General features: G+C 48.9%; 1 protein-coding gene across 1 annotated transcript in view; it reads left to right on the forward strand.

The window, feature by feature from the left end:
• Positions 1-13949, forward strand: part of cables2b (Cdk5 and Abl enzyme substrate 2b) — a 72114-nt gene extending 58165 nt beyond the window's left edge. The window contains exons 7-9 of the mRNA XM_064956202.1: positions 4361-4467; positions 12069-12273; positions 13608-13949. Of these exons, the coding sequence (XP_064812274.1) occupies positions 4361-4467; positions 12069-12273; positions 13608-13748 (453 nt within the window). The 3' untranslated portion in view covers positions 13749-13949. The remainder of the gene's footprint in view (positions 1-4360; positions 4468-12068; positions 12274-13607) is intronic.
• Positions 13950-17500: the final 3551 nt, after the last annotated feature.

Consider the following 17500-nt stretch of genomic DNA (forward strand, 5'->3'; position numbering starts at 1 on the left):
CTCTTTAGTGTCCTAAGTTTACCTAACTGTGACCTTAAATGCCTACCGTCTGTAAGCTGTTAGTGTCTTAACAACCATTCCACAGGTGCATGTTCGTTAATTGTTCATGGTTCATTGAACAAGCATGGGAAACAGTGTTTAAACCCTTTACAATGAAGATCTGTGAAGTTATTTGGATTTTTACGAATTCTCTTTGAAAGACAGGGTCCTGAAAAAGGGTTTAGGTTTATAGTCACATCATGGGGGAAACTCCTCAGTCAACTGCTCATTGACCTGTGGGAACTACTTTCAACATTTAACCTGCAGCCCTGCTGGACAGGGTGGTTCGCTTGGATCTCTACACTGTTATTCTCCAGAGCAGCTGGACAGGGTTCTAATCACTAGACAGGGTTCTAATCACTAGACAGGGTTCTAATCACTAGACAGGGTTCTAATCACTAGACGGAGTTCTAATCACTAGACGGAGTTCTAATCACTAGACAGGGTTCTAATCACTAGACAGGGTTCTAATCACTAGACAGTGTTCTAATCACTAGACAGGGTTCTAATCACTAGACGGAGTTCTAATCACTAGACAGGGTTCTAATCACTAGACAGGGTTCTAATCACTAGACAGTGTTCTAATCACTAGACAGGGTTCTAATCACTAGACGGAGTTCTAATCACTAGACAGGGTTCTAATCACTAGACAGGGTTCTAATCACTAGACAGTGTTCTAATCACTAGACAGGGTTCTAATCACTAGACGGGGTTCTAATCACTAGACAGGGTTCTAATCACTAAACAGTGTTCTAATCACTAGACGGGGTTCTAATCACTAGACGGGGTTCTAATCACTAGACGGGGTTCTAATCACTAGACGGGGTTCTAATCACTAGACGGGGTTCTAATCACTAGACGGGGTTCTAATCACTAGACGGGGTTCTAATCACTAGACAGTGTTCTAATCACTAGATGGGGTTCTAATCACTAGACGGGGTTCTAATCGCTACACGGGGTTCTAATCACTAGACAGGGTTCTAATCACTAGACAGGGTTCTAATCACTAGACAGGGTTCTAATCGCTAGACAGTGTTCTAATCACTAGACAGGGTTCTAATCACTAGACGGGGTTCTAGTGATTAGACAGGGTTCTAATCACTAGACAGGGTTCTAATCGCTACACAGGGTTCTAATCACTAGACAGTGTTCTAATCACTAGACAGTGTTCTAATCGCTACACAGGGTTCTAATCACTAGACAGGGTTCTAATCACTAAACAGGGTTCTAATCACTAGACAGGGTTCTAATCGCTACACAGTGTTCTAATCACTAGACAGGGTTCTAATCACTAGACAGGGTTCTAATCACTAGACAGGGTTCTAATCACGACACAGTGTTCTAATCGCTAGACAGGGTTCTAATCACTAGACAGGGTTCTAATCACTAGACAGTGTTCTAATCACTAGACAGGGTTCTAATCACTAGACAGGGTTCTAGTGATTAGACAGTGTTCTAATCACTAGACGGGGTTCTAATCACTAGACGGGGTTCTAATCACTAGACAGGGTTCTAGTGATTAGACAGTGTTCTAATCACTAGACAGGGTTCTAATCGCTACACAGGGTTCTAATCACTAGACAGGGTTCTAATCACTAGACGGGGTTCTAGTGATTAGACAGGGTTCTAATCACTAGACAGGGTTCTAATCGCTACACAGGGTTCTAATCACTAGACAGGGTTCTAATCACTAGACGGGGTTCTAATCACTAGACGGGGTTCTAATCACTAGACGGGGTTCTAATCACTAGACGGGGTTCTAATCACTAGACGGGTTTCTAATCACTAGACGGGTTTCTAATCACTAGACGGGGTTCTAATCACTAGACAGTGTTCTAATCCCTAGACGGGTTTCTAATCACTAGACGGGTTTCTAATCACTAGACGGGGTTCTAATCACAAGAACAGTGTTCTAATCACTAGACAGGGTTCTAATCACTGGACAGTGTTCTAATCACTAGACGGGGTTCTAATCACTAGACGTGGTTCTAATCACTAGACGTGGTTCTAATCACTAGACGGGGTTCTAATCACTAGACGGGGTTCTAATCACTAGACAGTGTTCTAATCACTAGACAGTGTTCTAATCGCTACACAGGGTTCTAATCGCTACACAGGGTTCTAATCACTAGACAGGGTTCTAATCACTAAACAGGGTTCTAATCACTAGACAGGGTTCTAATCACTAGACAGGGTTCTAATCACTAGACGGGGTTCTAGTGATTAGACAGGGTTCTAATCACTAGACAGGGTTCTAATCGCTACACAGGGTTCTAATCACTAGACGGGGTTCTAATCACTAGACGGGGTTCTAATCACTAGACGGGGTTCTAATCACTAGACGGGGTTCTAATCACTAGACGGGTTTCTAATCACTAGACGGGTTTCTAATCACTAGACGGGGTTCTAATCACTAGACAGTGTTCTAATCCCTAGACGGGTTTCTAATCACTAGACGGGTTTCTAATCACTAGACGGGGTTCTAATCACAAGAACAGTGTTCTAATCACTAGACAGGGTTCTAATCACTGGACAGTGTTCTAATCACTAGACGGGGTTCTAATCACTAGACGGGGTTCTAATCACTAGACGGGGTTCTAATCACTAGACGGGGTTCTAATCACTAGACAGGGTTCTAGTGATTAGACAGTGTTCTAATCACTAGACAGTGTTCTAATCGCTACACAGTGTTCTAATCGCTACACAGGGTTCTAATCACTAGACAGGGTTCTAATCACTAAACAGGGTTCTAATCACTAGACAGGGTTCTAATCACTAGACAGGGTTCTAATCGCTACACAGTGTTCTAATCACTAGACAGGGTTCTAATCACTAGACAGGGTTCTAATCACTAGACAGGGTTCTAATCACGACACAGTGTTCTAATCGCTAGACAGGGTTCTAATCGCTAGACAGGGTTCTAATCGCTAGACAGGGTTCTAATCACTAGACAGGGTTCTAATCACTAGACAGGGTTCTAATCGCTAGACAGTGTTCTAATCACTAGAAAGGTTTCTAATCACTAGACAGCTGTCTTGGCCTTGTCTCTGTCGACAGGTGCGTTGTAGAGGAGTAAACTTCCCAGACTGTATGGAATGGCCTCTAGCAGACTGTCTACTGTGAATCAATATTTATAACCATAAATAATGTAAAGGTATATTTGACTAATATACACAGTGTGCAGCAGTCCATTCATGCAAAGCTACCATTGTTATTCGATACCATTATGTACTTTCTTTTTTTGGGACACATTTTAAAGCGTTATAGAGAAATGAATGAATAGTTCTCCCTCTCTCTCTCTTCTTCTCTCTCTCCCTCTCTCCTCCCCCTCCCTCTCTCTCCTCCCCCTCCCTCTCTCTCCTCCCCCTCCCTCCCTCTCTCTCACCCTTCCTCTCTCTCTCCCCCTCTCTCTTCTTCTCTCTGTCCCTCTCTCTCCCCCCTCCCTCTCTCTCTCCCCCCTCCCTCCCTCTCTTCTTCTCTCTCTCTCTCTCTCCTCCCCCTCCCTCTCTCTCTCCCCCTCCCTCTCTCTCTCCCCCTCCCTCCTCTCTCTCTCTTCTTCTCTCTCTCTCTCTCCCCCTCCCCCTCCCTCTCCTCCCCTCCCTCTCTCTCTCCCCCTCCCTCTCTCTCTCCCTCTCCCTCCCTCTCTTCTTTTCTCTCTCTCCCCCCCTCCCTCTCTCTCTCCCCCTCCGTCTCTCTCTCCCCCTCCCTCTCTTCTTCTCTCTCTCTCTCCTCCCCCCCCTCCCTCCCTCTTCTTCTCTCTCTCTCTCCCTCCCCCTCCCTCCCTCTCTTCTTCTCTCTCTCTCTCCCTCCCCCTCCCTCCCTCTCTTCTTCTCTCTCTCTCCTCCCCCTCCCTCCCTCTCTTCTTCTCTCTCTCTCTCCTCCCCCTCCGTCTCTCTCTCCCCTCCCTCCCTCTCTTCTTCTCTCTCTCTCTCCCTCTCCCTCCCTCCCTCTCTTCTTCTCTCTCTCTCTCCTCCCCCTCCCTCCCTCTCTTCTTCTCTCTCTCTCTCCTCCCCCTCCCTCCCTCTCTTCTTCTCTCTCTCTCCTCCCCCTCCCTCCCTCTCTTCTTCTCTCTCTCTCTCCTCCCCCTCCGTCTCTCTCTCCCCTCCCTCTCTTCTTCTCTCTCTCTCTCCCTCCCCCTCCCTCTCTCTCTCCCCCTCCGTCTCTCTCTCCCCCTCCCTCTCTCCTCCCCCCCCCCTCTCTCTCCTCCCTCTCTCTCTCCCCCTCCATCTATCTCTCCCCTCCCTCTCTCTCTCCTCCCCCCCTCTCTCTCTCCCCTCCCTCTCTTCTCTCTCTCTCCTCCCTATCTCTCTCCCCTCTCTAGACGACAGTGATAGAGTACGTGAAGCCGTCTGATCTGAAGAAGGACATGAACGAGACGTTTAAAGAGAAGTTTCCTCAAGTCAAGCTGACACTCAGCAAGATCAGGAGGTATACTACTGGTGTGTCTGTGTGTGTGTGGGGGTACGGTCATTTCCATAAATGTTTTGTCTTTCTCTTTTCCCAACACCCCCTCCCTCCCCCCTCTCTCCCTCACCCTCTCTCTTCCCCCCTCTCTCCCTCACCCTCTCTCTTCCCCCCTCTCTCCCTCACCCTCTCCCTTCCCCCCTCACCCTCTCTCTTCCCCCCTCTCCCTCTCTCCCTCACCCTCTCTCTTCCCCCCTCACCCTCTCTCTTCGCCCCTCACCCTCTCTCTTCCCCCTCTCCCTCTCTCCCTCACCCTCTCTCTTCCCCCTCACCCTCTCTCTTCCCCCTCACCCTCTCTCTTCCCCCTCACCCTCTCTCTTCCCCCTCTCTCCCTCACCCTCTCTCTTCCCCCCTCTCTCCCTCCCTTGCAAGTTCAAATCCCCGAGCTGACAAGGTACAAATCTGTCGTTCTGCCCCTGAACAGGCAGTTAACCCACTGTTCCTAGGCCGTCATTGAAAATAAGAATTTGTTCTTAACTGACTTGCCTAGTAAAATAAAGGTAAAAAAATTAATTAAACAAATCTGTAATAAATAAATTAAAAGGCTTGTTTTTTATGTTTCATATGTTCAAAGCCCTCCCTTAGGCCTACTATAACCCCTCCCTTAGCCCTCCCTTAGTTTTACTATAAGCCCTTCCTTAGCCCTCCCTTATGCCTACTATAAGCCCCCCTTAGCCCTCCCTTAGGCCTACTATAACCCCCCCTTAGCCCTCCCTTAGGCCTAATATAACCCCTCCCTTAGGCCTACTATAAGCCCTCCCTTAGGCCTACTATAAGCCCTCCCTTAGGCCTACTATAAGCCCTCCCTTAGGCCTACTATAACCCCCCCTTAGCCCTCCCTTAGGCCTAATATAACCCCTCCCTTAGGCCTACTATAACCCCTCCCTTAGGCCTACTATAAGCCCTCCCTTAGGCCTACTATAACCCCCCCTTAGCCCTCCCTTAGGCCTACTATAACCCCTCCCTTAGCCCTCCCTTAGGCCTACTATAAGCCCTCCCTTATGCCTACTATAACCCCTCCCTTAGCCCTCCCTTAGGCCTACTATAACCCCTCCCTTAGCCCTCCCTTAGGCCTACTATAAGCCCTCCCTTAGGCCTACTATAAGCCCTCCCTTAGCCCTCCCTTAGGCCTACTATAAGCCCTCCCTTATGCCTACTATAAGCCCTCCCTTATGCCTACTATAAGCCCTCCCTTAGGCCTACTATAAGCCCTCCCTTAGCCCTCCCTTAGGCCTACTATAAGCCCTTCCTTATGCCTACTATAAGCCCTCCCTTATGCCTACTATAAGCCCTTCCTTAGCCCTCCCTTAGCCCTCCCTTAGGCCTACTATAAGCCCTCCCTTAGGCCTACTATAAGCCCTCCCTTAGCCCTCCCTTAGGCCTACTATAAGCCCTCCCTTATGCCTACTATAAGCCCTCCCTTATGCCTACTATAAGCCCTTCCTTATGCCTACTATAAGCCCTCCCTTAGGCCTACTATAAGCCCTCCCTTAGCCCTCCCTTAGGCCTACTATAAGCCCTCCCTTATGCCTACTATAAGCCCTCCCTTATGCCTACTATAAGCCCTTCCTTAGGCCTACTATAAGCCCTCCCTTATGCCTACTATAAGCCCTCCCTTATGCCTACTATAAGCCCTTCCTTATGCCTACTATAAGCCCTCCCTTATGCCTACTATAACCCCTCCCTTAGCCCTCCCTTAGGCCTACTATAACCCCTCCCTTAGCCCTCCCTTAGGCCTACTATAACACTCCCTTAGGCCTACTATAACCCCTCCCTTAGCCCTCCCTTAGGCCTACTATAACACTCCCTTAGGCCTACTATAACCCCTCCCTTAGCCCTCCCTTAGGCCTACTATAACACTCCCTTAGGCCTACTATAACCCCTCCCTTAGGCCTACTATAACCCCTCCCTTAGGCCTACTATAAGCCCTCCCTTAGGCCTACTATAACCCCCCCTTAGCCCTCCCTTAGGCCTACTATAACCCCTCCCTTAGCCCTCCCTTAGGCCTACTATAACACTCCCTTAGGCCTACTATAACCCCTCCCTTAGCCCTCCCTTAGGCCTACTATAACACTCCCTTAGGCCTACTATAACCCCTCCCTTAGGCCTACTATAACCCCTCCCTTAGGCCTACTATAAGCCCTCCCTTAGGCCTACTATAACCCCCCTTAGCCCTCCCTTAGGCCTACTATAACCCCTCCCTTAGCCCTCCCTTAGGCCTACTATAAGCCCTCCCTTATGCCTACTATAACCCCTCCCTTAGCCCTCCCTTAGGCCTACTATAACCCCTCCCTTAGGCCTACTATAACCCCCCCCTTAGCCCTCCCTTAGGCCTACTATAACCCCCCCCCCTAGCCCTCCCTTAGGCCTCCCTTAGCCCTCCCTTAGGCCTACTATAACCCCTCCCTTAGCCCTCCATTAGGCCTCCCTTAGCCCTCCCTTAGGCCTACTATAAGCCCTCCCTTAGCCCTCCCTTAGGCCTACTATAAGCCCTCCCTTAGCCCTCCCTTAGGCCTACTATAAGCCCTTCCTTAGCCCTCCCTTAGTTTTACTATAAGCCCTTCCTTAGCCCTCCCTTAGGCCTACTATAAGCCCTCCCTTAGCCCTCCCTTAGGCCTACTATAACCCCTCCCTTAGCCCTCCCTTAGGCCTACTATAAGCCCTCCCTTAGCCCTCCCTTAGGCCTACTATAAGCCCTTCCTTAGCCCTCCCTTAGGCCTACTATAACCCCTCCCTTAGCCCTCCCTTAGGCCTACTATAACCCCTCCCTTAGCCCTCCCTTAGGCCTACTATAACCCCTCCCTTAGCCCTCCCTTAGGCCTACTATAACCCCTCCCTTAGCCCTCCCTTAGGCCTACTATAAGCCCTTCCTTAGCCCTCCCTTAGGCCTACTATAAGCCCTTCCTTAGCCCTCCATTAGCCCTCCCTTAGGCCTACTATAACCCCTCCCTTAGGCCTACTATAAGCCCTCCCTTAGCCCTCCCTTAGGCCTACTATAACCCCTCCCTTAGGCCTACTATAAGCCCTCCCTTAGCCCTCCCTTAGGCCTACTATAACACTCCCTTAGGCCTACTATAAGCCCTCCCTTAGCCCTCCCTTAGGCCTACTATAACCCCTCCCTTAGCCCTCCCTTACGCCTACTATAAGCCCTCCCTTAGCCCTCCCTTAGGCCTACTATAAGCCCTCCCTTAGCCCTCCCTTAGGCCTACTATAAGCCCTTCCTTAGCCCTCCCTTAGCCCTCCCTTAGGCCTACTATAACCCCTCCCTTAGCCCTCCCTTAGGCCTACTATAAGCCCTCCCTTAGGCCTACTATAACCCCTCCCTTAGCCCTCCCTTAGGCCTACTATAAGCCCTCCCTTAGCCCTCCCTTAGGCCTACTATAAGCCCTCCCTTAGCCCTCCCTTAGGCCTACTATAAGCCCTCCCTTAGGCCTACTATAAGCCCTCCCTTAGGCCTACTATAAGCCCTCCCTTAGCCCTCCCTTAGGCCTACTATAAGCCCTCCCTTAGGCCTACTATAAGCCCTCCCTTAGGCCTACTATAAGCCCTCCCTTAGGGCTACTATAAGCCCTCCCTTAGGCCTACTATAAGCCCTCCCTTAGCCCTCCCTTAGCCCCTCCCTTAGGCCTACTATAAGCCCTCCCTTAGCCCTCCCTTAGCCCCTCCCTTAGGCCTACTATAAGCCCTCCCTTAGCCCTCCCTTAGCCCCTCCCTTAGGCCTACTATAAGCCCTCCCTTAGCCCTATCTTAGCCCTCCCTTAGGCCTACTATAAGCCCTCCCTTAGCCCTCCCTTAGGCCTCCCTTAGGCCTACTATAAGCCCTTCCTTAGCCCTCCCTTATGCCTACTATAAGCCCTCCCTTAGGCCTACTATAACCCCCCCCTTAGCCCTCCCTTAGGCCTCCCTTAGCCCTCCCTTAGGCCTACTATAACCCCTCCCTTAGCCCTCCATTAGGCCTCCCTTAGCCCTCCCTTAGGCCTACTATAACCCCTCCCTTAGCCCTCCCTTAGGCCTACTATAACCCCTCCCTTAGCCCTCCCTTAGGCCTACTATAAGCCCTTCCTTAGCCCTCCCTTAGTTTTACTATAAGCCCTTCCTTAGCCCTCCCTTAGGCCTACTATAAGCCCTCCCTTAGCCCTCCCTTAGCCCTCCCTTAGGCCTACTATAACCCCTCCCTTAGCCCTCCCTTAGGCCTACTATAAGCCCTCCCTTAGCCCTCCCTTAGGCCTACTATAAGCCCTTCCTTAGCCCTCCCTTAGGCCTACTATAACCCCTCCCTTAGCCCTCCCTTAGGCCTACTATAACCCCTCCCTTAGCCCTCCCTTAGGCCTACTATAACCCCTCCCTTAGCCCTCCCTTAGGCCTACTATAACCCCTCCCTTAGCCCTCCCTTAGGCCTACTATAAGCCCTTCCTTAGCCCTCCATTAGCCCTCCCTTAGGCCTACTATAACCCCTCCCTTAGGCCTACTATAAGCCCTCCCTTAGCCCTCCCTTAGGCCTACTATAACCCCTCCCTTAGGCCTACTATAAGCCCTCCCTTAGCCCTCCCTTAGGCCTACTATAACACTCCCTTAGGCCTACTATAAGCCCTCCCTTAGCCCTCCCTTAGGCCTACTATAACCCCTCCCTTAGCCCTCCCTTACGCCTACTATAAGCCCTCCCTTAGCCCTCCCTTAGGCCTACTATAAGCCCTCCCTTAGCCCTCCCTTAGGCCTACTATAAGCCCTTCCTTAGCCCTCCCTTAGCCCTCCCTTAGGCCTACTATAACCCCTCCCTTAGCCCTCCCTTAGGCCTACTATAAGCCCTCCCTTAGCCCTCCCTTAGGCCTACTATAAGCCCTCCCTTAGCCCTCCCTTAGGCCTACTATAAGCCCTCCCTTAGGACTACTATAAGCCCTCCCTTAGGCCTACTATAAGCCCTCCCTTAGCCCTCCCTTAGGCCTACTATAAGCCCTCCCTTAGGCCTACTATAAGCCCTCCCTTAGGGCTACTATAAGCCCTCCCTTAGGCCTACTATAAGCCCTCCCTTAGCCCTCCCTTAGCCCCTCCCTTAGGCCTACTATAAGCCCTCCCTTAGCCCTCCCTTAGCCCCTCCCTTAGGCCTACTATAAGCCCTCCCTTAGCCCTCCCTTAGCCCCTCCCTTAGGCCTACTATAAGCCCTCCCTTAGCCCTATCTTAGCCCTCCCTTAGGCCTACTATAAGCCCTCCCTTAGCCCTCCCTTAGGCCTCCCTTAGGCCTACTATAAACCCTTCCTTAGCCCTCCCTTAGCCCTCCCTTAGGCCTACTATAACCCCTCCCTTAGGCCTACTATAAGCCCTTCCTTAGCCCTCCCTTAGGCCTACTATAAGCCCTCCCTTAGCCCTCCCTTAGGCCTACTATAACCCCTCCCTTAGGCCTACTATAAGCCCTTCCTTAGCCCCTCCCTTAGTCCTACTATAAGCCCTTCCTTAGCCCTCCCTTAGCCCCTCCCTTAACCCTCCCTTAGGCCTACTATAAGCCCTCCCTTAGCCCCTCCCTTAGTCCTACTATAAGCCCTTCCTTAGCCCTCCCTTAGCCCCTCCCTTAGCCCCTCCCTTAGTCCTACTATAAGCCCTTCCTTAGCCCTCCCTTAGCCCCTCCCTTAGCCCCTCCCTTAACCCTCCCTTAGGCCTACTATAAGCCCTTCCGTAGCCCTCCCTTAACCCTTCTATAAGGAAGGTTAGCCCCTCCCTTAGCCCTCCTTTAGCTCCTCCCTTAGGCCTACTATAAGCCCTCCCTTAGCACCTCCCTTAGCACCTCCCTTAACCCTCCCTTAACCCTCCCTTAACCCTCCCTTAGGGTTAGGCCTACTATAAGCCCTCCCTTAGCCCTCCCTTAGGCCTACTATAAGCCCTCCCTTAGGCCTACTATAAGCCCTCCCTTAGCCCTCCCTTAGCCCGTCCCTTAGGCCTACTATAAGCCCTCCCTTAGCCCTCCCTTAGCCCCTCCCTTAGGCCTACTATAAGCCCTCCCTTAGCCCTCCCTTAGCCCCTCCCTTAGGCCTACTATAAGCCCTCCCTTAGCCCTCCCTTAGCCCCTCCCTTAGGCCTGAGCAAGGCAGTTAACCCACTGTTCCCCTGAGCAAGGCAGTTAACCCACTGTTCCCCTGAGCAAGACAGTTAACCCACTGTTCCCCTGAACAAGGCAGTTAACCCACTGTTCCCCTGAACAAGGCAGTTAACCCACTGTTCCCCTGAACAAGGCAGTTAACCCACTGTTCCCCTGAACAAGACAGTTAACCCACTGTTCCCCTGAGCAAGACAGTTAACCCACTGTTCCCCTGAACAAGGCAGTTAACCCACTGTTCCCCGGGGCGCCGAGGATGTCGATTAAGGCAGCTCCCTTTGCCCCTCTCTGATCCAGACACATTCAGTTGTATCCCGCTTTTAACATGTATTTATTGTTGTTGTTGATCAAAAATGTAATAAAAAGAGATTGTTTTGTCGTTTCAATTTTATTACAACCAAAACAACTTCCTGGTTTTATGGTTACAACGGACGTCCGTGACTTTCTCAAATCTTCTGGAGATGTGTGAATGCAGTCTGATCTGTAAAATGTTTCCAATTATGTTGATAAACCACAGGCCTATTGGGGAGCAGTAGAACGGGGAGAGGACGTTCTCTCTCTGTTCATATAGGATCTTTGTCCTGCTACTGTGAACAGGATGTGTGTAAAAAAAAAAAAACTCTATAGTTTGAGTCGTTTCAAATTCTATTTTTTTTAGACCTTATCAATAATTCATTTACATTTTTCTTATTGACAATGTCTGGTATGTCCATGCTCAGCCATAATGCATTTTACAGTAGTCCTAGCCCCTGTACGAGTGTGAATACTATTGAAGCCAATAACATTACTAAGAACAAGTTAACATATTTTCTAACATTGGAATTGGAGTTGTTTCCGAGGCAACACATATAACACAACTAAAAACACAACTAAAACCACAACTAAATACACAACTAAAAACACAACTAAATACAAAACGTGAAGTATCCACATATTTCGCCATGGAGCACGTTCTGATTGGCCAGTGAGGGGCCAAGCCTGGAAACACCCACAACGTGTTTATTCATCAAAATAGCAACAGTCGTCAACTCTGTGGACTCATGTTAAATCAATATCTCTCTGTCTCTCTCTCTCTCTCTCTCTCTCTCTCTCTCTCTCTCTCTCTCTCTCTGTCTCTTCTCTCTCTCTCTTCTTTCTCTCTCTCTCTCTCTCTCTCTCTCTCTCTCTCTCTCTCTCTCTCTCTGTCTCTTCTCTCTCTCTCTTCTTTCTCTCTCTCTCTCTCTCTCTCTCTCTCTCTCTCTCTCTCTCTTCTTTCTCCCTCTCTCTCTCTTCTTTCTCTCTCTCTCTCTCTCTCTCTCTCTCTCTCTCTCTCTCTCTCTCTCTCTCTCTCTGTCTCTCTCTCTGTCTCTCTCTTCTCTCTCTCTCTGTCTCTCTCTCTCTTCTTTCTCTCTCTCTTCTTTCTCTCTCTGTCTCTCTGTCTCTCTTCTTTCTCTTTCTCTTCTTTCTCTCTCTCTCTCTCTCTCTCTCCCTCTCCTCCAGTCTGAAAAGGGAGATACGTACGGTGGGTGACGACTGCGGACTGCAGCCGGTCACCGTGGCGATGGCGTTTGTTTACTTTGAGAAGCTGGTCCTCCAGGGACGACTCAACAAGCGCAACAGGAAGTTGGTGTCTGCCGCCTGCGTGCTCCTCGCTGCTAAGATCAGCAGCGACCTCAAGAAGCAGGACGTCACTCAGCTCATAGATGTACATGTATATTATTACAATATCTCTTTATGTGGATATGTGGGCTGTTTTACTGTGTTTTTCTTTATGAGAGCTTGTTGTTGGACGTTAAGCTCCTGGACTCAACTACCAACCTCCTGTCAGAGTGTTTTCTAATCCCAAGAACAGGCATTCTGGGAAACATTTTCCATTTGAGAAAAGTCATGTTGCTCTGTTGTTTAGGGTTTGTTGTTTAGGGTTTGTTGTTTAGGGTTTGTTGTTTAGGGTTTGTTGTTTAGGGTTTCATTTTGTTACCTGAGGCTGTTCCCCTCTCTGACCCCCATGACCCCTCTGACCTCATGGCCCCTCTGACCTCATGGCCCCTCTGACCTCATGGCCCCTCTGACCTCATGGCCCCTCTGACCTCATGGCCCCTCTGACCTCATGGCCCCTCTGACCTCATGGCCCCTCTGACCCTCATGGCCCCTCTGACCTCATGGCCCCTCTGACCTCATGGCCCCTCTGACCTCATGGCCCCTCTGACCTCATGGCCCCTCTGACCCCCATGGCCCCCCGGACCTCATGGCCCCACTGACCCCCATGGCCCCTCTGACCTCATGGCCCCTCTGACCCCCATGGCCCCTCTGACCTCATGGCCCCTCTGACCCCCATGGCCCCTCTGACCCCCATGGCCCCTCTGACCCTCATGACCCCTCTGACCTCATGGCCCCTCTGACCCTCATGACCCCTCTGACCCCCATGGCCCTCTGACCCCTCTGACCCTCGTGGCCCCTCTGACCCCCATGACCCCTCTGACCCTCATGGCCCCTCTGACCCCCATGGCCCTCTGACCCCCATGGCTCTCTGACCCCCATAGCCCTCATGTTCTTCTTACACAAAGCAGCAGTTCGTAGGGACATTATATGACAATTTATATTGCTTAACATCAGATTTTCCTGTGGTGTGTGGAAACTGATCTGATGTTTATTTCACTTTTGTTAATTGTCGACTTCACTTGCTTTGGCAATGTTAACATGTATCCCCCCCCATAAAGCCCCTTGAATTGAATTGACTGATCTAATGGCAAATCAAAAATTTCTCTCTCCTATCTCTCCTATCTCTCGTCTCTTCTCTCTCCTCTCTCTCCTCTCTCTACTATCTCTCCTATCTCTCTTCTCTCTCTTCTCTCTCTTCTCTCTCTTCTCTCTCTTCTCTCTCTTCTCTCTCCTCTTTCTCCTCTCTTTCTCCTCTCTTTCTCCTCTCTCTTCTCTCTCTTCTCTCTCTTCTCTCTCTTCTCTCTCTTCTCTCTCTTCTCTCTCCTATCTCTCTTCTCTCTCTTCTCTCTCTTCTCTCTCTTCTAAACTCTTCTGCTGCAGAAACTGGAGGAGCGGTTCCGTGTCAGTCGGAGGGAGTTGATCCCGTTTGAGTTCACTATCCTTGTTGCCCTGGAGATGGCTCTGTACCTGCCTGAGAGCGCCATCATGCCACACTACCGACGCCTGGTGCAGCAGAACTAGGACCACGGCCCTGCCACGCCCACTGGGACAGGAGCCCCGCCTACTAGTACTAAAGATTGGACATCAATCAATCAATCACATTTATTTATAAAGCCCTTCTTTACATCAGCCGATGTCACAAAGTGCTGTACAGAAACCCAGCCTAAAACCCCAAACAGCCAAGCAATGCAGGTGTAGAAGCACATTGGGGTGGAGGAGAGACATGGGGGAGGGGGGGGGGGAGAAGGAGAGACAAATTAAGGCGTTTAAAGGGAGCAGAGATGGAAAGAAAGAAGATGAGAGAGAAATTAAGAGAGAGATGATGTATGTAAAGGCTTAGTTATGTCCCGTGACACCCATGAAACCCTTAGCACTGACCACACTCTCATAATCAGTAACAATACTGGTATTGACCCTCACGAGAAGCAGGAACGACACCTATGACGTCATCAAACCACAGCACATCTGTTTCTACCCGTTCTGAACCTGAACGTGTCCATGCTGCCATGTGCCCCTAGGGGGCGGTCAAGTTCAGCAGTAGCATTGGGATCAAATGTGAGGTGACAAGGAATACCAGTTACTAGTTAGCAAAACATGAGTCGTGACTTTACCAGTTACTAGTTAGCAACATGAGTTGTGACTGTACCAGTTACTAGTTAGCAACATGAGTCGTGACTTTACCAGTTACTAGTTAGTAGCAATACTTCTCTCTCTGCCTCCTGCCAATATGTTAAAGGGAAAGCAAATAACACAAACATTTAACCAAAATTACATTTAATGTATTTATCCTTTCTGAGATGTATATTTATTATATTGTATCAACGCAGCATAAGGGATATTTTATATTATAACCTTTGTAGCTTAACTCACATAGGTCTTATTATCCACCTTTAGCCCTGTTTATACTTGGTTCTAACATGCGTCTGTTGTCCTGATCTTGTCCACATTCTGATTGTGATTAGCTCTTCCTGACCACTTCCAGAGGTATTCAAAGATGCATCTAGTACGGATACGGACTTGGAGTGTCGACGTATCCCGACGACGAAGGCGTATACATTTGGTCCTCTCAAATAAATCACACCGGCCAGTTGAGGTAGTAATGCCGCATTCAAAACAAACTGGGAACTCGGAATTCGGGAACTTGGATATCTCCGGCTTCCGACGTCAGAGCGTTCAAGACAACTTGGAGCTTCAACTGGGGAAAAAATTGTTTCGAACGGTCAACCAACTCGGAATTCCAAGTTGGAAACTCGACCATCTTTCTAGAGCTCTGACTTGCCGACCTGAAGATCACTGACGTCATTATTTGACCTTGTTTTTTTCCAGTTCCCAGTTGTCTTGAAAGCACCACAATTATGGACAACGATACCGCTACAATTCATACAGAAATAAGATCTTGGTTTTCATTAAAGACCGGACGAACCCAGATCTGGATGGGAACGGAAGAACCCAGTGTCCAGTTGATTCAGATCTGGATGGGAACGGAAGAACCCGGTGTCCAGTTGATTCAGATCTGGATGGGAACGGAAGAACCCGGTGTCCAGTTGATTCAGATCTGGATGGGAACGGAAGAACCCAGTGTCCAGTTGATTCAGATCTGGATGGGAACGGAAGAACCCGGTGTCCAGTTGATTCAGATCTGGATGGGAACGGAAGAACCCGGCGTACCAGTTGATTCAGATCTGGATGGGAACGGAAGAACCCAGTGTCCAGTTGATTCAGATCTGGATGGGAACGGAAGAACCCGGTGTCCAGTTGATTCAGATCTGGATGGGAACGGAAGAACCCAGTGTCCAGTTGATTCAGATCTGGATGGGAACGGAAGAACCCAGTGTCCAGTTGATTCAGATCTGGATGGGAACGGAAGAACCCGGTGTCCAGTTGATTCAGATCTGGATGGGAACGGAAGAACCCGGTGTCCAGTTGATTCAAATCTGGATGGGAACGGAAGAACCCGGTGTCCAGTTGATTCAGATCTGGATGGGAACGGAAGAACCCGGTGTACCAGTTGATTCAGATCTGGATGGGAACGGAAGAACCCGGCGTACCAGTTGATTCAGATCTGGATGGGAACGGAAGAATCCGGTGTCCAGTTGATTCAGATCTGGATGGGAACGGAAGAATCCGGTGTCCAGTTGATTCAGATCTGGATGGGAACGGAAGAACCCGGTGTCCAGTTGATTCAGATCTGGATGGGAACGGAAGAACCCGGTGTCCAGTTGATTCAGATCTGGATGGGAACGGAAGAACCCAGTGTCCAGTTGATTCAGATCTGGATGCGGTATTGGGTGACCATCCCACACCCGCCCACCGTTCATTCTGGACAGTGCTGTGGTAATATCAAGGAAAGCTGCTGTGAATAGTTTATATATCACATATGAAAATTATGCAGTGGTATTATAATACAGTGAGTTGTCTATGTAAGAGTTAGGCCTCTACATTATACCTTGATCTTAAGGTACAGGGGAACATTAGATCTCTACATTATACCTTGATATAAAGGTACAGGGGAACATTAGGCCTCCACATTATAGCTTGATCTTAAGGTACAGGGGAACATTAGGCCTCCACATTATACCTTGATATAAAGGTACAGGGGAACATTACATTTACATTTAAGTCATTTGGCAGACGCATTAGATCTCTACATGATATACAACACAGAGGATATGATACACAACACGGAGGATATACAACACAGAGGATATGATATACAACACGGAGGATATGATACAACACGTAGGATATGATACAACACGTAGGATATGATACAACACGTAGGATATGATACAACACGTAGGATATGATACAACACGTAGGATATGATACAACACGTAGGATATGATACAACACGGAGGATATGATACAACACGGAGGATATTATATACAACACGGAGGATATGATATACAACACGGAGGATATGATACAACACGGAAGATATGATACAACACGGAAGATATGATATACAACACGGAGGATATGATATACAACACAGAGGATATGATATACAACACGGAGGATATGATACAACACGGAAGATATGATATACAACACGGAGGATATGATATACAACACGGAGGATATGATACAACACGGAGGATATGATATACAACACGGGGATATGATATACAACACGGAGGATATACAACACAGAGGATATGATACACAACACGGAGGATATGATATACAACACGGAGGATATACAACACGGAGGATATGATACACAACACGGAGGATATGATATACAACACAGAGGATATGATACACAACACGGAGGATATACAACATGGAGGATATACAACACGGAGGATATACAACACGGAGGATATGATATACAACACGGAGGATATGATATACAACACGGAGGATATGATATACAACACGGAGGATATGATATACAACACGGAGGATATGATACACAACACGGAGGATATGATATACAACACGGAGGATATGATACACAACACGGAGGATATGATATACAACACAGAGGATATGATACACAACACGGAGGATATGATATACAACACGGAGGATATACAACACAGAGGATATGATACACAACACGGAGGATATGATACACAACACGGAGGATATGATATACAACACGGAGGATATGATATACAACACGGGGATATGATATACAACACGGAGGATATGATACACAACACGGAGGATATACAACACGGAGGATATGATATACAACACGGAGGATATACAACACGGAGGATATGATACACAACACAGAGGATATACAACACAGAGGATATGA

Source organism: Oncorhynchus masou, chromosome 33 (genome assembly GCF_036934945.1).
Source record: "Oncorhynchus masou masou isolate Uvic2021 chromosome 33, UVic_Omas_1.1, whole genome shotgun sequence".
In the NCBI taxonomy this organism is placed as follows: Eukaryota; Metazoa; Chordata; class Actinopteri; order Salmoniformes; family Salmonidae; genus Oncorhynchus; species Oncorhynchus masou.